At 39.8% G+C, this 21,313-nt stretch overlaps 1 protein-coding gene across 1 annotated transcript in view; it reads right to left on the reverse strand.

Moving 5' to 3' along the window:
• Positions 1 to 19,495: 19,495 nt before the first annotated feature.
• Positions 19,496 to 21,313, reverse strand: part of LOC124594234 (galactoside 2-alpha-L-fucosyltransferase SEC1-like) — a 50,438-nt gene continuing 48,620 nt past the window's right edge. Inside the window, exon 6 of the mRNA XM_047132599.1 lies at positions 19,496 to 21,296. Coding sequence (XP_046988555.1) covers positions 21,060 to 21,296 — 237 coding nt within the window. The 3' untranslated portion in view covers positions 19,496 to 21,059. The remainder of the gene's footprint in view (positions 21,297 to 21,313) is intronic.

A 21,313-nucleotide genomic window follows, 5' to 3' on the forward strand; every position in this document is an offset into this window, starting at 1 on the left:
GTAGAAAATGCGCCTAAAAGGCGGAAGAATCATCAATCATCAATGGCATGAGGATGCACAAGGAAAAGGAAACCACTGCATTAAAGACACATAATGTCTAACCACATAATATGTGGCCTGTAATTAAGAAAGTCATGATGATCTCTCCATTGGCAAAAGATTCCGAATTAGTCCCCCGTTCGGATCTTTGGGAAGGTACTGCCAAGGGCAAGGTGACCACGGGAGAAAGATCGAATAACTAACGGAAAGCTAACATTCTACTAGTCAGAGCATGGAATATCAGAAGTTTGAATGTAGTAGGAAAGCTAGAAAATCGGAAAAGCGAAATGCAGAGGTTCAATCTAGCTGTAGTGTTGCTCACTGAAGTGAAATGAACAGAAGGAATTCTGGTGGGACGAGCATAGAGTAATATCAAAGGCAGCGAAAAATGGAATAAAGGAGGTAGGATTCGTAATTGTAATAGTCACTGGGGACTGGAACGCAATGGTAGGGGCAGGAATAGAAGGGTTACCGGAGCATATGAGATTAGCGGTAGGAATGAGAGAGGAGAAAGACTAACTGAGCTCGCAATAAATTTCAAATGGTAATAGCGAATACGCTGTCAAGAATCAAGAGAGGAAGTGGTATACTAACAATAAGGAAAGACCGGGAGATACGGGAAGGTTCCCGCTGGATCACATCATGGTCAGATAGAGATTCCGTTATCAGATATTAGATTTTAAGGTGAACCCAGGTGCAAATACAGACTCCTATCACAGTTCTGTAATGATTAGACTGAAGTTTCAGTGACTCGTAAGAAAGAATCAATTTTGAAGGAAGTGGGATATTGAAATAATGAGGAATAATGAGGCGCGTTTGAAGGTCGCTAAGAATGTGGATACTGCGATAAATAACACCAGAGTAGGCAGGTCAGTTGAAGATGGGTGGACATCTCTAACAAAAACAATCACATGTGTTGGAAAGAGAAACATAGATACAAGGAAGATAACTTCAATGAGGCCTTGGATAACAGATGAAATACTTCAATCGATCGACGAAAGGAGGAGGCTCAAAACTGTCCAGGGATTGTAAGAGAAATATAATACACAGAAATATAGCAATATAAATGGCTTGGAAATGAAATGAATAACAAATGCATGACAGCCAAAGGGAAATTATCCTCGGAAGGGCTGATTCAGTATATAGGAAAACGAAAAAAACCTTCGATGAAATTAAAAGCAAGGGTGGTAAAATTATGAGTGCAATAGGAATTCCATTGTTAAACATAGAAAAGAGACTGATAGGTAATAAGAGTCAATTGCAGGCCTTATGAGGGGGTGGACAAGGCTGATGATATGTTAGAAGAAGAATCTGGAGTCGATGGGACTGCTCTTGTTCTATATCAGTTGTTGGTATGACTATTTATTGCACAGAACTGACTGTAGCATTTTTTTTCAAAATTTATCGAGAGTCCATTTGCAGGGTACCACTTAATACTTCTTCCTGTTAGGGCTTACTCGCAGAGTCTGAAAGACTGTAAGGAGGCGTCGAGATAGACGAGCTAAAGCTTGCACTGTGCGTGACAGTTAATGTCAAGTATACAGTCACAGTGCAGACGACAGCGAGTGATTCCGCCAACTGCCAACGTCATCCAGCTAGCCCGATCTTTTCAAACAATTCTAAAAAATGTGATCGTGGTTTCATTGTCGTCTACCGCATCTGTCTTTAACATGGACGTCGCGGGAAGTTCATTCCAGATGAAGGGGATCTTCTTCGTTCGAAGGAAAAGACAAATGTAGTTGTTTGTTACTTCGCCACCAATCTCCATGGGGTTCGCGCCCCACGGTATGAAAACCACTGATTTAGAACGTTCTTCTGTGTTTGCAGGAGGCTCAAATCTAATACAGAGTGGCTGTGCTGCTGTTGTTTCAAACATGTTCATAAATAAAACAAGAAACGGATAAGTGAATCGAATTTTGTGTCAGTTATTGTGGATGAAGTATCTGAAGTGTGTAATTACTCTCAAGTCTTCTAAATACTTTGCTAAGACACAGCTGTTGGTCAAATCCCATGAAATGTTTTTAATATAAATGAACATTCTACGATTTACGATGACTGGTCGTTTGAATGGATTGTAATCAAGAGCTATAAACACGTTTTCCACTGCAGCATTTGTTCACTATTTTGCTCATAAACTGAATTCACCGTCAACGCAAGCAGTGTCAATAATTGTAGAATTTCTTCCTCACTTTGAGTTGCCTTGCTACTGTTTTTTCTAGTGAACCAAAATAACCTGTGCTCTAGATGAGGAACTAAAAAAACGACTAATGGAGTTCTACAACTCATTTGGAGAAAGCCTTACATCGAAGTGAGGTGTTATCACATTTCAGGAGGATAACATAACCAGTTGGTAAGTGAGACGAAGCAGGTTATACTGTTGCTTGTTCGTTTGAAATCACTATGCAAAATTTCAGTTCAGTTTTGCTCTACATGTTTTTGCCCGTATTTTGCCTCATACCGTCTTATTTGATTTGATGCAAGCCACAGCTTACGATATTGGCTACTGTTGAACAAAAATTAATGGATTCCAAGAAATGTTGAAAACCAGGTGTGGCTAATTTTTAAGAAGATGGGAATAGTCACTCTTGCCCAACATATGGATATGAACTAGTAGCTAAATGCCTTAGGCATAATGCTGTGGCCAATCTGGTAACAAAATTTTTTAAAAATCTACTATGAAATTTAGGATGAAGTGATGGGCCAGTTTCACTAGATAGATTCAGTAACTTGTACTCTCTATTACTTTTGTAACTGTTAAATGTACATAATAATTTGTTTCTATATGAACAGTGTTATTCTGAACTTGCATTACAATCGCTAAATGAGTGCTCATAATCAATGTTTTGGTGTTTTTCCATTTTGAATCATAGCAAATGGTTGTGAAATATTGTTCGAGAAATGCGTTATTGAACTGGTAATTTGTTGCAGTTTATTGTCCAATGAGCGTCAGAATGCTTACTGAAAAATTCTTTGAACTACTTTTGACTTTTTCTGCATTAAGTTCCTTAGCTGTGAGAAGTTTTCCAGCCCTAAAAGGAATATAAAAAGCTATGTGTGCAGTTCACGAACTGAGGAACGGCTTACAAATTAGACTTACTATCAACTGAAAAGGATCTTCTGCGACACCAAAGATCTGAGTTTTACAATCCGTTGATCAATAAATTCAGCAAAAAGAAGGATCCAGCTTCATTTCACAAAAAGTAATTTAATATTTAAAAATGACTTTTATTCAGTTGCAAATATATCATATTAATAATTATTAAATGACATGTTTGCAATCTATCCACACTGCGGAGCAGCAAATGTACAAGAGATTTTATTCTTTTGTAATTGCTTACCTTAATGAAAACTTCAGTACTTCCCACTGTTGGCGTCATCTTAGGTAAAATTTTCCAGAGGTGAAATAGCCTCCGTGCGAATCTCTGGATGGGCAACTACATATGAGAAAGTTGTCATCAGCATGTTACATCTCTGAATCGGGACCCTAGGATCGAGGCAATGGCATAAAAAACCGATTTATAGCTAGGTGAGCTCAGCATTATCAGCACAAAGTGAAATATCCTTCAATTTCAAAAATTTTGGCACAGCGGATAGGAGGAGCTGTTCTGAATAACATACTAACATAACTGACTGGTGGAGTGTGAGCGTTCGGGTGGGGGAGGGAGGGTTTAACAGTCACTTTTTAAAGTTTTTTCTCGAACAGCTCGAAAACCGCGACTTCTAGCGAAAATTTTACTACTAGAAAATTAAACTACATCAAATTTTCTACAATAAGGGCCGTATTCATTTTTTGCTCTAGGATTAATAGTTTCCCCTTTGCAGGGGACGGAAAAATCGCTATTATTAAAAGTATTATAAAATACAGAAGTAAAAACTTCAACAATTCAGATCGCTAACTATTACTTTATTTTTTGTGTCCGGTTTCGGCAATCTGATTATCATCGTCACATCTTACGCAAATACATCTCAATGAATCTGAGTGATCTGTACAATATAATTATCATGTCACTTTGTAAGAAGTCATTCCAGGAACACGAAGAACGAGATACACCGGCATGTCCGTGGAATGAATTACTATGATGTGACACGATATATTGTACAGATGACGGAGATTCATAAAGGCGTATTTGCATAAGATCCGATGATAGCAACTTAGACTACCGAAACCAGTCATAAAAAATAGAGTAAAGTGGGGTAAGATTGCGCGGCGGGTAAGGCTGCGCAAGGAGTGTATCTCAGCTTTAGTAATGCAGCAGTTGGCTACTCTGCAGGGCACGAAATAGGCTCTGTGGCTGACCCTTTATTGCCATAGTTTGATTGTTGTCCTGGTGTTAACGGCTGCGCATGCGGTAAGAACTGTTTTACGTTATTTTCATATAACATTGCATGTTCCGGAAATAAGCTATAACTCAGGCAATAATGGGATTATCAATTTTAACTTTATTCCATTATGTACTACGATGCATTGTCAGTCTTGTGGTATATTAACACATCTATTTCCTATAAAGCGTTTCCATGTGCAGTCAAAAGCTGCAGTGTCGTAGTTGCGGGGCACGTTTACGCGTTGCAGGTCAGGCAAAGCTGTGCAGTGCGTAATCTTACACCATGCGTTATAATTATCATCTTTTTCATAGACCTAGAAATATTTATGAACATTGAGGTGGTTATTATACATCGACAGTAGTTCTCCAAGAATCCTTTTTTATATTTTAGCGTCTACAAAAGGAAAACCGAACGGAAATCATGCACTCCAGAAATGCTGGAAGCTGCAAAAGAAGGCTTGAAAAATGGCAAGTCTAAACGACAAATAGCGAGGGAGCTTGGAATAAGTGAAGCTGCCCTCAGAAATCGCCTTAAAGAGGTACGAGGCCCTTGCAAGTATACTTTTGTCTCTATATTTTTTGATTTTGGAAACTTTTACCTACGTAGGGATTAGCTTAAAGTTAATACTCCCACGCCCACTTTTTTCAGGGTTTTGGGGTAAACAAACGTGCAAGATTCTGAAGAACTTTTAATGATGAACAGGAACTGGAACTCGCCGAAGACTGCAGATCTTTGGACAAATGTTATTATGGTATGACTCTGAAAGATTTCAGAAGATTAGTTCACGACTACTCTGAGAGGGAAAGTTCACGAACTTTTCAGTGTCCAGGCTGTACTGGAAAATACAATAATCCACCAACAGAAGACTGGATTCAATGTCTCAAGTGCGAGGAGTGATGGCATGAATCCTGCTTTTGTTATGAAGGTTCTGGACACTTCATTTGTGATCTCTGTTAAAAAGATTTTCGTCCGACAGGAATATTTTTGCATGTTTTTGATGACAGGCCGAGATTTGTTCATTAGGTCAAATATTATATCAACAGTAACTGTTACATGCTGAGAAACAAGGTATATTACGTTTAAGTACGCTATAAATTAAATAAAAGCCGAAGAACTAAATGACACATATGTTTTTCTCATTTGGTAATAATGTGCAAATTTACCCCACTAGAAACGCACTCTTACCCCACGGTCGGGTGCAGATCTACCCCACTAGAAACGCACTCTTACCCTACGGTCGGGTAAGGCTACGCATTTGCATTACTTTTTTTACTAAGTGCGAATTAGAGTTTAAATTGTTTCTATGACTTTCGGACTCTATCATATAACAGGCAAAATTCAGATGAAATGCCTGTTAAAATATAATTGTAATTTGTGACGTTTCCTTCAGTATGTCGCTATTTAAACCTTAAGTGCGGAATCTTGCCCCAGTTTACTCTACAGTTAACAATCTGGGCTGTTTAAATATTTATTTCTGTGTTTCATATTATTCTAGATTGCCCCCATATATGGTTTGTTAAGCATATACACAGGGGTCCAAAATTATAGTTCCAGTTTCAAAATACTTTAGAAAGGAAACCACTGCTCAGAATGGCGTCAAATTTTAACGGAATATTATTGAAGCAGGGGGAAACGTCATAGAACAAAAAATTTAATTAAGATTTGACTATAGATACAATAGTACAAGCGCCAGAATACGCACGCGAACAGACGCGAGGCACAGAGCTGTTCCTTAGTTTGCATCTGGAACACCCAACATGACTGTCTCCGTGAAGGACCGCGCTACAGGTAAAGCTCTCTTGGAAACGGTGACCGTGCGGCAGTAATAGCTCCGGACAATCAATGATATGAAACAAGGCACTGGTCCGATGTCTGCTGAGAGTCTGGGGAAAATGATTACAAAATTCGAAAAGTCAAGTTTTTTTAAGTGCTATGTTGCAGAGGGAGGAAAGCAGCTGATCCGACGCCTGTCCTAGGTATGGCCACAGAATAGCAGGAGGAGTCGAGCGGTGGTGTGCAAACTCGCAGTGCGCGCGGAGCTGCCCGAACGCTGGACGTGACTCGAGCATAGTGCATAAGATTCTAGGAAAAATCCTGCAGTAGTACTCATACAAAATCACCCATGTTCAGGAGTTGCTTCCTGCTGATCTGCCTGCAAGACAAACGTCCGCTACGGAATGTATTGCTCGATGGAATTGGACAATGAACGGCCATGGAACATTGTGTGGACGGACGGGCTATGGAATGTATTGCTCGATGGAGTTGTACAATGAACGGACATGTAACATTGTGTGGACAGACGAAGCCCATTTCCATCTCCAAGGACACGTCAGTACGCAGAATTGCAGAATTTGGGCAACGGAAAGTCCGCACGTACGTCAACCGGTACCACTTCATTCTTCTCCTCCTAAAATAATGCGGCATAACTGGTCTGCGTCGATGCTGCTGCGCGTGCGGCTGTTCGACGACTGACGCCGTCTTACCAGAAATATCACTTATACAGCTTCCAGTTATCAGAGGAACGCTGTCCTTATCAGCTTCCGGTCGGGGAGCAATAGTAAAACTAGTAGCGTCGCTCTAGAACGCCCAGTGGGCAATGCAAAGTACCTAGAACGCCGCAGATAGTACACTAGCATATCGAAGATATATATCGTAGCAACTGGCAGCAACGAGTTCCTCCACACATTGCACAGCCAGTGAAGCGGATGCTGCAGAGGCATTTCGGAAATGCTAGGATTATCAACCGACATTTCCCTACAGCCTGGCCGTCCAGATCACCAGATGTTAATCCGTGTGACTTCTGGTTGTGGGGTTATTTGACAGATATTGTGTGCTCTAATTACGAACGTAGGTGAACTGAAGGCAAGCCTAGCGCAGCGCATTCGAAACGTGAGCCCCGAGACATTCCGATCAGTTGTGGAACATGCAGTTCCTCGATTTTAACTTGTGGCAGGAAAAGAAAAAATGGTTCGGATGGCTCTAAGCACTAAGGGGCTTAACGTCTGGGGTCATCAGTCCCCTAGAACGTAGAACTACTTAAACCTAACTAACCTAAGGACACCACACACATCCATGCCCGAGACAGGATTCGAACCTGCGGCCGTAGCAGCAGCGCGGTTCCGGACTGAAGCGCCTAGAACCACGTTTTTTTGTGATCTCATTTTGTTCTATATTATTCGTTGAGTTTGTCCTATGACACCCGTTCAGGTTGTTCGTTGAACCGTTCACACATTTTTTTGTTTTTATTACACAGGGTAGCTAAACCCTCTGACCGAACACGCTGAGCTACCGTGCCGGCTAAACCACTCGTCCACAGCGGCCGGCGGCAGAAAACGGTGGACAGCGTATTGAACATATCTTGCAATAGTGTCACGAATATTGGAAACCTATGCCATTTTGTTTTTTGTGGCATTTTGGTCCCAGTATAATTAAAAAGCGATGTCATGCGATTTTTTGCTTCAGGACAATTAAAAACCGATTTTTTCCCATTCGATATGGTATGACTTTGCCGTCGTGGATGGGCTTACCCAACTAACAGTGAAAGAAATGTTGAGCGCCGGACTTGGGCAGCCATGCACATTGAACTGTTCAGATGATCTAATGGATGTAATGTGCAACTCAAACCTTAGCCGTCGTATTGCGATTCATCTCTCGTATCTGGCCGATCCTATTTACGTTAAGACGCTTACAGGGCCTTCTGTTGGAAAAATTTTCGTTAATTTATTTTTTCCCATTACGTTTACGCCTGCGTCGATAATATGTTGTTGAAATTTGAGATGACTCTGAGCATTGGTTCTTTTCCTACAGCATTTTGAAACTGGAACTTAAATGGACACCCTTTTTTATTAATAATATTGTTTTAATGGTATAAAATTAATGTTGATCTTTAAATGAAGTGAGTCAAAAACAAATATTTAATGAGTTCCACATCTAAGTGCGTTACAGTATTGCCTTCTAGATACATACGCCTACGCACAGAATCCATATTGGAAAGTCACGTCACTAGCAGTGGACCCTTTGTTATACAAAGTTTCTGTTCGAGTGTGTTGTGTGGAAAGAGTGTGCCACTTGAAATGGTATATTTCGTGGAACAGACGCCTTTAGTTCTTGCTTAAAGCATGGGATACAATTGGTGTATTTCCTGCTGCCAAGAAAATTATAAATCCTTAGAAGAAATTAGAGCGCTGAGAAATGGCTGCTCGCTTCAATACCCAGAAAGGATTTTGCGCCTATACATCATGAAGTAAATGATGATAAATTTGTAAAACGTTATTTGTTTCCACTGCGCCACGTTTGTCGGCTGTTTTTTAAAAACGACTCTGAGTAAAGTTCGAAGGACATTTGTTTTTTAATTCAGCACCAAAGCTGACAAGATAAGTACTTTGCTGGCTGTAGAATTTTCGTCTTTAACGTAACTGTGTTGACAAATGATAGTAATATTGATGATTGTGCTGGAAAGTATTGTGTGGATAGCAAGCTACTGTTACGAGAAGACAGGATTCCTGTTTAACTATAACTCTCTAACGACCGAGGGTAAAAGGAGGATGAGTTCTATCGATATTTCCTACTTGTCATCGCAACTGGCTTTCAGAGAATCATCTGACGAAAAGTGAATGCGTCTGTAAGCAGCACAACTTCAGCACGTAAAGAATCAAAGTGCGAAATAAGCGAGCAGTATGAAAGTGAAAATAAAATTTCAAATATACCTCAGTTAGTAGGGGGCTTAGAATCAACTTTTCTTTGTTCTGGACCGTCATCAGCAAGACAGACAGTTATAGATATACCTGGTATTGTCAGTCTGTGGAGAACTGCAATGTACGATAACTGAAGAAACTTCACAGGCCAATTTCGCTAGAAAAAAAGCATTTTATTGGGTACAGGTTTCGAAAGAGCTATGTTGTCAGATAGAATCTTATGCTTTAAAATTTTTACAACGTATTGCTCATCAGTGTCCCAAGTCGCTTGACATTGCATGTGCACTTCCCACTACCCTGAATATCTCTACACATCGGTATCTCAAATACAAAAGTACTTTGTACAAACATCAGCACAGCTACATTGTGCTGAATACAATTGTTGATGTTCACCCCCAGCTGCCAGCAGTGGGAAGCGCATATGCTATGTGGAGTGACTAGCAACACTAATGGACAATATGTTGTAAAATTTGTAAAGTATAGGATCCGATGATGGCAGCATAGCTCTGTCGAAACCAGTCATCCAATAAAATTCTTTTCTTGCAATCGTGGCTTGTCAAGTTGTAGCACCATATCTCTAATATTCTACTGATACATTTTGCTTTTGTTTTATTTAATGTTACGTCGTTGAGCTTCTGTAAATGTGTTTAATTGAATCGATAACACAAAATTGTATACTGCTTTCTTTGTAAAAACTTTGATGTCATGGTTTGATTCTATGCAATGTAGTATATCTGTCATTTAAATTCTTTGTCTCAATTGGAGGGAGACAAAACTTACTGTATGCATTTGGAATTTGTTTAAATAATTTTGTTTAGAACTACCTATATGTGTGCAAATGATATGTTTTGTTTAAAATGATTGTTTGCTGTTCTGTTAACTGCCGATCCTCACTTAGGGTTCTTAGTCATCCTGTATGTAAAAGGTGTTGTGGTTCCCCTCGGGAACGGAACTGTGTAGCGCGCGCAAATTGTGGTTGGCCTAGGTAGAAAAGGTGGAACAAGAGTCAGTCGGGGACGAGCTACCAAACTGTGAACTACCATGTAAAAGTTGCATATTGTGGTGGTTCCGAGAGAGGCTTGTTCTGCCACTTCCCAATGCCTCTGATGGATGGATAAACAGCTGGAACGATTATGGGATTGGTATCCATCATCGCCACCAAGAAGGGACAGAGTCCAGCAATTCTGCCTGCAAATCCACCTACCAACATGCAGTTGCCACCACATTGTACAATCACTGTAACGGAATGCTATAATAATGTACAGTGAAGGATGAGCTTATTGGATGTGTTAGTGTGCTCAAATATAAGGTAACTTATAACTGAATTTATGTACCTACCTTGATTTTGTCCCTATCACAGCACCTTTCACGTTCCTCTCCATTTAAACTATGATTACCGAGTGTCCTAGTTTGTGAAAAAATGAAAGCCTCAGAACATTAATTAATGTTGTTCGATCCTTGGTAAGAAGGGAGGGTTCAGACTTACTGTGGGTTTAGTGAAATTGTGAGAGGTAGTAAATATAGTCTTGTGAAAGCTTCCCAGGGATGGAAACAGTCTAATTTAAAGTTTTGTGGAGTTTCAAAGTCTCCTATTTAATAATTTACTTGAAAGTAGAAGATTGTGGTAATAAAGACAATTTGCAGTTTCTTTTAAAGATTAAAAGCTCTTAAAACTGAGGCTTATAAAGTGCTGCTTAGTTAATGATCATAGTGCTGCCTGTAGTAAACTTTAAAAGGTGAGTCAGCTTCTTGTAAATTTGTCAACATTGTGTCTCACTGAAGTAAAAGTCGTGAACTGCATTTGTAGAAAGTTGTATACTCATGCTTGCTAAGAAGTTTCTTCAGTCATAAAGACAGGCAGCGTAATTTTTGTTAACATGGACACACCAGGATCTGTACCTCATTGTGTTATTCTGTAGTTATTCGTTGAAAAATGGAAGTTCCAGTTTTTTTTATTAGGGAACATTAGTAAATAACGTGTCGAACATATATAAATTTCCTATGAGAGTAAATTATTTTTACGATACTGAGAGTATAAGGAAGTTGTTTAAAACCACGCATCTCTAGATTTTGAAGGCAAACAACACTTATTGGAGATAATTCAAGTTATTTTAATCTGCTTATTGAAGACTCTAATGACAAAGCCGTTTTTCAGTTTGTAAAGCCTCAAATACATTTTGTGAGTAGCAGACACAGGCGAAGATATAAACAAGAGGACTTGCTGTTTTCTCTCTTGTGCTAATTATTTCTCCAGTTGCCTACAGGTTCATGATGGAATCTAGAAATTTGTTAATGCCCCATTCAAGCACAATTACTTTTCATCTGCCTCTTCCAGTAATGCTGCTAAAGAACTCTCCGCTGTATAGTTTTTGAGCTCATTCAATGAAGCAATCATTACTTTCCTTTTGGCTTCTTCTACATTCACTCAAAATTCTTTTCGCATATAAATATTTCCTGCAAAACATTTTCTTTGAGCTGAGACTTGTTGGTGCTTTGAAGTGGTCATTTAATTGCCGTACAATAAATTTTAATCTTTTCAGTCACTAGTATAGCACATTTTTCTTCCACAAGTACTACCTCCGTCATGACATGCTTCAGGACATTTTTTTGGTCTTCTGTGGATAAATCTACTCAAATTTCGCCTTACTGGTCAGGAAGAACCCTTGAAATTTATCAGTTGCTGCCATTTTCTCTGATTCAGGTTGCCATTCTACTGCATATACCGCTGTTTGAAAAGCGCTTAATGTTCCCTTATGTATAACTCTTTTTGTGAACATATAATCAGAATGACAGGAGGCAGCTGGCTGATTATTACTCTTGTTGTGTAACTAGTTAGGGTTGATTGTGTCAACTGCAGTTGCTGCAGACCTTGCTGTGATGAGAGGAGATTGGGGAGCAATGGTTGGATTTCCTGATTGATTTTCTTGTATTGCTGTTTTTTTAAGTTATTACCTATGTGCTTTTACATTAACAGCCAGAAGGAGGCACTGTAGGCTATCCACATGAAGTAAATGAATAATAAATCATTGCAGGAGAAAAGTAGTTGATCAACATCATCATCTGGAACAAAATGCAGGTTAATATCAGAAATAGTGTAAACTGGGTGTTAGATACCTGAGTCCAAAGGTTCTGTTAAATATAAGAGTGAGTAGTATAGTACCCCCAATGTTTCTTTTGAATATCTGGGGATTTTTGATTTTCTGCCTGACGTCTTCCAGTGACGTGCTATACTTTTTTAGTACACTAACGACTTTTTTTCTGTTTTCACTTCAGTTACGTCTGGAACGATTTAAAGGACAAGTGAACCTATAGCATTGTAAGAAAACTTCTTTTTTTGGAGAGACATTTAGTTGTCACCTCTTGTATGTCCTTAGTAAACTTCCTTCCATTGTTCATGTAGTATATTCTCTCTGAACGATGTAGCTGAGTCAGTACTTATGATTTTGAATAACTGTACTTGCTCTCTTCTTTAACAAAACATGGCTGATGATAATGGTCTATTGCTGCCCAGTGGCCATCATAGTCAAATAAATGTACTTCACATATGTTTCACAAAAAACAATTTGCTTTCGTGCAACAATGATTGACAATGTATTCTATGTTCCTTTTTAGTTGGGAGTATTACTAAGGGGTAGAATCAAAGTTGAATAACCAGTATTTTTAGAACAGTTAGTATTCGTTGTTTGGTAACATGAAGTCCATGAATGGCTGCAAATGGTCTCCAAGCAACCATTCATAGCTATTTCCCGCCAATGATTGGTTCAGTTGGACCAAAGGACTCATTCCATAGCACCATTGTGGGGTCGTCACTAGTTTGCACAATGGCTTTTTGACAACTCGGGTCTACGGCTTCGTGAGGTCTGCCCATATTCAGATCCTACCATCACCTCTTATCAACCAAAATCAGGGCTCATCTGACCAGGCCACGGTTTTCCGTTCGTCTAGGGTCAGTCCGATAGTCACGAACCCATAGTGACTTGAAAAGAAGTTATAAAAATAACACCAACAAAAGTAAGAGTAATGGGATGGAATCGAATTAAGACACGTGATTTGAGAAAATTAGATTAGGAAATGAGCCACTGAATTTAATAAAACGTATGTTCCTATTTGGGTAGCAAAATAACTGACCATTGGGAAAGTAGAGGGGATTCAAAATACAGCTTCGTAATAGCAAGGAAACGGTTTCTGTAAATGAGAAATATTTTAACATGTAATGCAAATTTAAGCACCGGAAGTCTTTTTTGGAATTATTTGTTTGGTGAGTAGACTTGTATGGAAGTGAAATGCGGACTATGAAAGGCACAGACAGGAAGAGAATAGATGCTTTTGGAATGGGGTGCAAGAGATGGATGCTGAAGATCAAATGGTGAATTGTCACTGTGTCTGAAACAATAAGTGTTGCGAGTATGGGAGCTGTTACTCTGAAATTCTGAACTGCTGCTTCTTGATTAAGTGTTCACACAAAACATGTATTTCCATCTTAACGTCGAGTTCTTCGCCGTTTCAGATGTTTCTGTGCTGGATTATGGGAGCTTTCTTCTAAACAAGCTAGAAAGCACTTCTTCTGAAATGCAGTTATTTTGCTCCTCCAGTTGCAACATGGCAGCACCACGGAAAAACAGTAGCAGCACCAAGAAGGAGATGTGCGACAAAACGAAAGTTGGTAGGCGTGTTTTTACTCCCGGAAGATGATGCCTCTTCAAATTTCGAGCCACTCGAATAAGAGTCGTGAGATTGGGCGTGGTGAGTTGATGTTAAGTCAAGATCGCTTTAAGGCGACAAACACAGCTTATCAACAACTCACTGAGTTTGGAGAAGGTCGTGTAATACGGCTACAAGAAACTGGATGTTAGTTCTGTGATACTGCAGACAGACGTGGCAGGAATTTAGCCACTTTACATGACTGCTGGCAGCGGTGGACCGAGCTTCGAACAGCAACGTGGCGCTGCCGTGACGGAAAACCATCGCGTTCGGCGTATGACTCTGGCGCAATGTACAGCTTCTGAAGCAGCAGTTTTAGCAGAAGTTGGTACCTCAGTGAGACAACGAACTGTTACAAATCGGTTACTTCAAGGACAGCTCCAAGCCAGGCGTCCCATAGCGTCCATTCTACGGACCTCAAACCACCGCCATTTGTGACTTCAGTGGTGACAAGCGAGGGGCCATTGGAGATCAGGGTGGACTTTTTTTTTGGGGGGGGGGGGGGTTCTGATGAATGCTGGTTTGCCTTGGTGCGAGTGATGGCCGTGAGTTGATTAGGAGGAGGCAGTTGAGAGCCTTCAACCTACCTGTATGCGTGTTAGACGTACTGGACCTACACATAGGGTCTGGGGTGCCATTTCGTACGACAGCAGGTGCGCTCTCGTGGTTATTCCACGCATTATGACTGCAAATCTGTACGTCAGTTTGGTGACTCGACCTGCTGTGTTGGCATTCACGAACAGCAGTCCAGAGGGGTCTTTTCCAACAAGATAACGCTCGCCCACGTGCCGCTGTTGTAATCCAGCATGTTTTACGTAGTGCCGATATGTTACCATAGCCTGCTCAATCACCAGATCTGTCTCCACCGAGCACATATGGGGCACCGTCGGCCGACAAGTCCAACGCCATCGACAGCTAGTATTAACCGTCCTTGTATTGGCCGACCAAGTTAAACAGGCAAAGGAAGTCCATCTCACTAACTGACATCCAGCACCTGTACAACAAAATGCTTGCACGCTTGCATGCTTGCATTCAACATTCTGGTGGTTACAGCGGTTCTTAACGTACCAGCGTTTTACACTTACAATGGCTTATCTTGCGCCTACATTAACTTGTGATCTTGCAATGTTAATCACTTAAATATATTACCTAGACATATGTATTGCCGAAATTTCATTACTCTACATTATCTATTTTTGGTGCTGCGATTTTGTTTCCATCAATGTACATGCGCTATGGCATTACAAGCATTCTGGATGACGTTAATGACAGTTGTGATAGAGCTGACGTCTAACGAATCGTTGTATGTCCTCTGCGACGTCAGCACCATTTTCAGCTGACGTGCCCCGCTTCTCCGAGCCGCGACGTCGTGTCACGGAATAACTGCCAAGCCAGCACATACCGCAACTCGTAGCAAAACGCACGATCACCATCGACCCGTCTTGAAGACGCGCCGTGTCCATTCGTACCAATGTTCAGTTCATGCACAATCAATAACAAATTTTCAAACCGTTCGCGATTCTGTACTACTTAGTAAAAATACTTTCACTGCGGCGATCGTCATTCATCGTCTAGATAGACGTTGGGTAAAACATCGCTTCTTTACCAAATAGTAATATGTTACGCCACGATGGGTAAGTCAGGTAACTAATGAAGAGGTGGTGAATCGAATCGACGGGAAAATAAATTTGTGTCACAACTTGAATTAAAGAAGGGATTGGTTGATAAGACTCATACTGGGGTATCAAGGAATCGTTAGTTTTGTAATGGTGAGAAGGTGCCACGAAGGGGCGGGGGGCCAAAAAGATTTGTAGAGAGAGAGACCAAGGCTTAACTGCACTGCAGTAAGCAGGCTCAAATGAATGCAGTACTTATGTAGAGATGAAAAGACGTGCCCACGGCAGCCTACCAAGGAGAGTGTAACAAATTATTGAGCTATGGACTGACAACCATTACAACATGTTACTCTAATTCACAGCAACAATTATTCATTTTAGATTATTAACACGTTTTTATTAGGTCGCTTTGTTGTGTGTCTGTCCGGTACAAATTTTGCAACTGATTTTAAACTTTACACCAATAAAAAATAGATTAGCATCAAAAACCTTAGTCTTAGTTTTACTCTTATTTTCAACAGAAGACCAGTCTTTAACTTCGCTCACAGACACAGACCGCACTGGTTTACTGTACGTAATGAATTTAAGAGCATTCTTTCCGGTATACTTTCTCCACGGTACAGCAGCAGGACAAAACCCTTGCAAATTAAATTTACATATCTTATTACTAACACACAATATAACTTTTTCTAATGGTCCCAGTTCCTCAAAGAATTTCTTAGAAGCCTGACTGTAATTAGTTGTACACTAACGTTAATCCTAAACACATACGTTGTAATTTTATTAATAATAACACTACTGTTTTTACTAAAAAAAGTTAGTTCGTCTTTAATATCGTAATAATTAAAAGTAGACAAAAAATTCCCAATGAGATACACTCTTCAAACTTTCTGCATAGACTTGGATGATAATGCATTAGTAACTCGCGTGCCTCGTGTACCATTTCTATTTCCCCCCCTTTCTGTTACAGTGATGGTAAGTGCGATTGATGGTAAGTCTCAATGTGAGCTTGATTCTGTCTGATTTTCACCTTTACGGCCTTTTCGCGAGATATTCCTAGGAGGAAGCAGTATGTTGGCTGTCTCAGGTAAAGAGGAACTAAAAGAAACCTGAAATTTACCACGTGTCTCTGCTGTAGTCTTAAAAAATGTTTGAAACTGATAAAAACTTCAATAGCAGAAAATAGTTATTTAACATGTTTTTAAAACGGACTAAAAGATAAAAACTATTTTCCCATTGCCCCTTTATATATTCCTATCCCCTTATAGATAGTCCTGAACATCTGAGCTCCTGAATTTTTAACAGTTGTGGCGGTACTTGCAGAATTTAAATGGAAAATCGTGGGCACGCAGTAGACAATAGTAGTGAGTGTAGAGAGTAGCTGTCGTTGAGAAAAATTACACAACACGTCATGTCATTTATAGCGTAATAAAATTATTAGACATGCGTGAACTATTCATGCATTAATTATCTATTGCATGCGCACCACATTTTTCGTTTTAAATATTACAGGTATTGTCATAGCTATTAAAAATTGACCAGTACAAATTTTCAGGACTGTGTGTATGGGATTAGGAATCTGTATGGGTCTAGCAGAAATTATTTTATGCTTCTCAGTCCGTTTTGAAAACATGTTATATTAAAAAGTTATTTATTTAAATAATTATTTTCAAATACTGAAGTTATTCTTACTTTATTGCTGCTATTACAAGACTTTATGACATGAACAAGTATTTTATTTTTAATAGCTGCGAGAAGAAGGTAGATCTTGACTCGCTACCACATGAGTTGTTGACTGGCGATCCTGGCACGCATTGTACTGTTACCAGATTTTCTCTTCCCCTGCCAACATTGCTGTATTTCTAGCCCAGTAGTGCTACATAAAAACGCAAGATGAAGAAAAGATAGCTCTCATGTATTCAGCTAAAATGGCGGGAAACTATTGGTAAAAAAAAAAATTCATCTGTAGGAAATGGTGGAAAAATGAATCACCATTTCACGATTGCTATTATTCTGAAGCTAGCCCACTTATTCTACTTAAAAATTCAATATGACGGAAGTATCTCACTTTTTTCAGTTAAAATGGCGGGAAATTGATGATGGTGAAACTCAGGATGTCAGAAGTTGTGGGCACTTGAATCAGTGTTTAATACTCTTGATTATGATGGAGCTAGCCAACTTGTGCTAATTGAAAATCCTATGCTTTTTCATAACATTATTACCTTAGTAAACGCATGATTTAGCTCTACTCTTGGCCACAGAGAAAATTAAAATTTAACTTACGTTTTCAGAATCATATTCGTGAACATATATGTTTGGTCTATGGAAGAGTGTTAACACTTTGTAGATAAAAATCCAGTGTGGTGCAAGTAGCCCACATGTGTTAAATAAATGGCTGAATTTATGCTATGAAAATTTCAATATATTAGAACTTTCACTCACCTCATTTAAAAACTATATTGCAGCAGTTCTGGTGGTTTCGCCAGCAAGGTTTGAAAAAGCCCTGTGCAAGTTTCAGATTGTTCATCAGTCCCACCACAACTCCTCTACATGCTTATATATCCCAAATGTGTGCTGGAATTGTCATTCCTTCTCTGAACAAGTTAATGAAGAGGTATGTGAATTATAGCTCAGTCAGTTAATTGACTCAACTACACAACGACAACAACACTGGGTCAGCCAGCAGAGATAGATGTTATGTCCTGTATCAGGCATGGACACTGGCGTACACGCTATTAGTAATGGTATAAATGCACAACTCATCTGTTGTTAAGAACTTTCAATTAATAATTCATCCCCTTGTAACAATTCAGGTCACCATGAGGCTATAATTCACACACTCTTCACTATGACACTTTTTAAAAAAAATTAGAACAGGAACATATAGTAACCAACATTTGTTTATTTATTTAATAAGAGATATTAACATTTGCTTTACGCAGAGTTTGTATTAACATTTAGTCTAGGACATATTTCCCAAAATTAAATATAAAATAGTTCCTTCATCCCACAGGTCAGACGAAGGTTTTGAAAAGGTTTCCTTTGATTGTAAGACAAGTGTCAGAACTGGAAATTACCGATTAGGACTCGCTCTGCCTCAGTACCTACTCGCCTAGTATGTGACTGAAGAGAGCCTGTCTCTTCAGTGGGCCAGAACTCACAAAGCTGGTTCTATTTTTAGAGGCAGAAAGTGAAAGGTATAACAAAAACCACATAATCACGTAACATCACCAATGGAGCACTTGTGGATCTATACTACGTGGCACAGCTGGAAGCCCAAGAAGATTTTTTGCGGTCATATTGCCACAAAATCATACATTAAAATATCATTAATTTAAAATATTTGTAGTTATTGACATCAGGTAACTGTCAGAAATAATTCGTTATCAATCAAGATCACAGTTCACTGCAAACCATATGAAGCTTTTGACAGATCAATCATTTATCTTCAGAAGTGTAGGTAATTATATACCCAAGCCTGACTGGAGTCACACTGTCATCTGGATTTATTCCTACAAGCTCATTAAAAGGACTTCGTACATTCTATTACGAAGACATGAATACCCTGATACCACAATCTTTCGCCTTGTTTAAAAACAGCCTCTTACCACTGTAATCAAATATTATAGGGAATGTTGATGTAAAAATGTTTCCTTTTGCGAACAGACATAGTCACATTACCAAATACAGTTGAACTTTCTTATAACGACATCGGTTACAACGACAACTCAGCTATAACGTCGTGATATCTGTGGTTCAGCCATACCTCCCATCCTTGCTTAATACGACACATGTCTATAGTCTACCTCGTACATAACGTTCTGGTGTACAGCTGGAGGTATAATTGTTGAAACTGAGAAATCCACTAGTGGAACCTGTGTTTCTTTACCATTAAACTGAGCCAAACTAATGTCCGTCCCAATAGGCCTTGGAAGGCCCAACGGCACCGACCGGCCGCCGTGTCATCCTCAGGCCACAGGTGTCACTGGATGCGGATATGGAGGGGCATGTGGTCAGCACACCGCTCTCCAGGCCGTATGTCGGTTTACGAGACCGGAGCCGCTACTTCTCAATCAAGGAACTCCTCAGTTTGCCTCACAAGGGCTGAGTGTACGCCGCTTGCCAACAGCACTCGGCAGACTGGATGGTCACCCATACAAGTGCTAGCCCGGCCCGGCAGCGCTTAACTTCGGTGATCTGACGGGAATCGGTGTTACCTTTGCGGCAAGGCCGTTGGCTTTACCTTTAAAGCAGACCATAATTAAGTCACAGCTGCGCTGACTAATGGTCACAGCATCATGCGGAATTAATATTTTGACAGTCAGTTTATTAAATGGAGTAATCGGTCCGGATTTTCAACAGGACAAACATGATATCTGAAACTACTACAAGATTCTTCTATCCACTTCTAACTATGAAGAGTGTTTTACATAGCAGTAACATAATGTAGATAACAGCAGAAGGAAGACAGCAAAGTAAAATAATTTGAGAAATTAAAAGAAGAAAGGTCAGATAGGTGCAGATCTATTGCAGAGAATTACTGGAAAATTGAAAATAATAAGAGTACATCGAAGTCAGGAATCTAGAAATCTACGTTGAATTACTTTCATAAGCGTCCTGTTTTTCATTTCTATTTGACTAGACATGTTGGTCTTTATTACATTTATTGTAGGTGAACTTAACGGTACCATTTATTTTCTTGTAAGGAACTTATAATTTTCTTTGAGTGATATTTTCATTTTTCATTCATCATTTCTGTTGTAGTGACTGTATCAGTTGATGGCAGTAAGGTCTGCAGCGATCAGTAATGGATACAACTGGTAAAAATAAGAACTGACTATACAATCTCTAAGGGAAACAATAAGAAAATACATTATTATACACTATATCACACTAATTTCATTGACCAGTACTGCACAGATGAGCGAAATATGAACATGGTAGCAAGTTCGAGCAGTAGCACAGTCATCTGCCGAATATAATGCAGCGTGAAGACATATTTCTAGGTATCCAGATGGCTTAATGAGTTCTGAGTGAGGCAGGGATTTTTATCACATACTGTGAGCCACGGCCATGGACAAGTTCACTTAATGGACTGCAACAAGGAATACACTACAGGCAGCAAGCCACAGAATCTGGAAATCAACTTTGTCAGTTGTTGATTTATTGTGCAATAACATACAGTCATCCAATCATCTTCCTAGGTGGACATCAGAATACATCTTCCATAAGTCAGGCTGAGATAACTTTAAAAGTAGAATATTTTCGTTTTGTTGAAATTCACGATGATTTCCCACATTTCCAACAACTTCCTTCTGGAAAATTCAAATAAACGACACCAAACACGTATCTTTCCTTGTATTTTAGTACACGTTTTATGCAACAACCAGAAGAAATATGCAACGATGTTCCGTCCTGTGGATCCATTAATCACTTACAGAGCAAATGCCTTACCAAACACTGCCAGGAACTGTGAGAATGGCATGATGCACAATTTCTCTCTGTAGCATTTGAGAGTCACCTCTGAACTGCTGCCTTGTTGTAGGTAGCACACGTTCTGAATACTCCTGTTCACGAGTCATGATCACCATACACAGGTCATCTGGTAACTGATGACAGGCTGTTACTGAAGTAGATTTACGCAGGTGTCAACCGCCATGTGGAATGATTAAGTGGGCAGCACGCGTCAGGACAGAGCATTCCACTGTGGCAGGTAGTCTGCTATGCGAGAGGAAGGGTTCCGGTGGCGTACGCCGTGCTGAGTCATGTCATACAGGATTACCCTGCCTCCAGCCAACATGGCGGCTAGTGTTCCAAAGGTACCGTAGTTAATGATGGTATGCTCACAAGACGCCAGCAGACATAGATCATCCACTGCATCTTTCGACGATCTTAGGAACACAGCACTCACCGGCGATCTGTCCTGGAACATGGTAAGAC

The sequence above is a fragment of the Schistocerca americana genome, chromosome 2 (genome assembly GCF_021461395.2).
Source record: "Schistocerca americana isolate TAMUIC-IGC-003095 chromosome 2, iqSchAmer2.1, whole genome shotgun sequence".
NCBI lineage: Eukaryota > Metazoa > Arthropoda > Insecta > Orthoptera > Acrididae > Schistocerca > Schistocerca americana.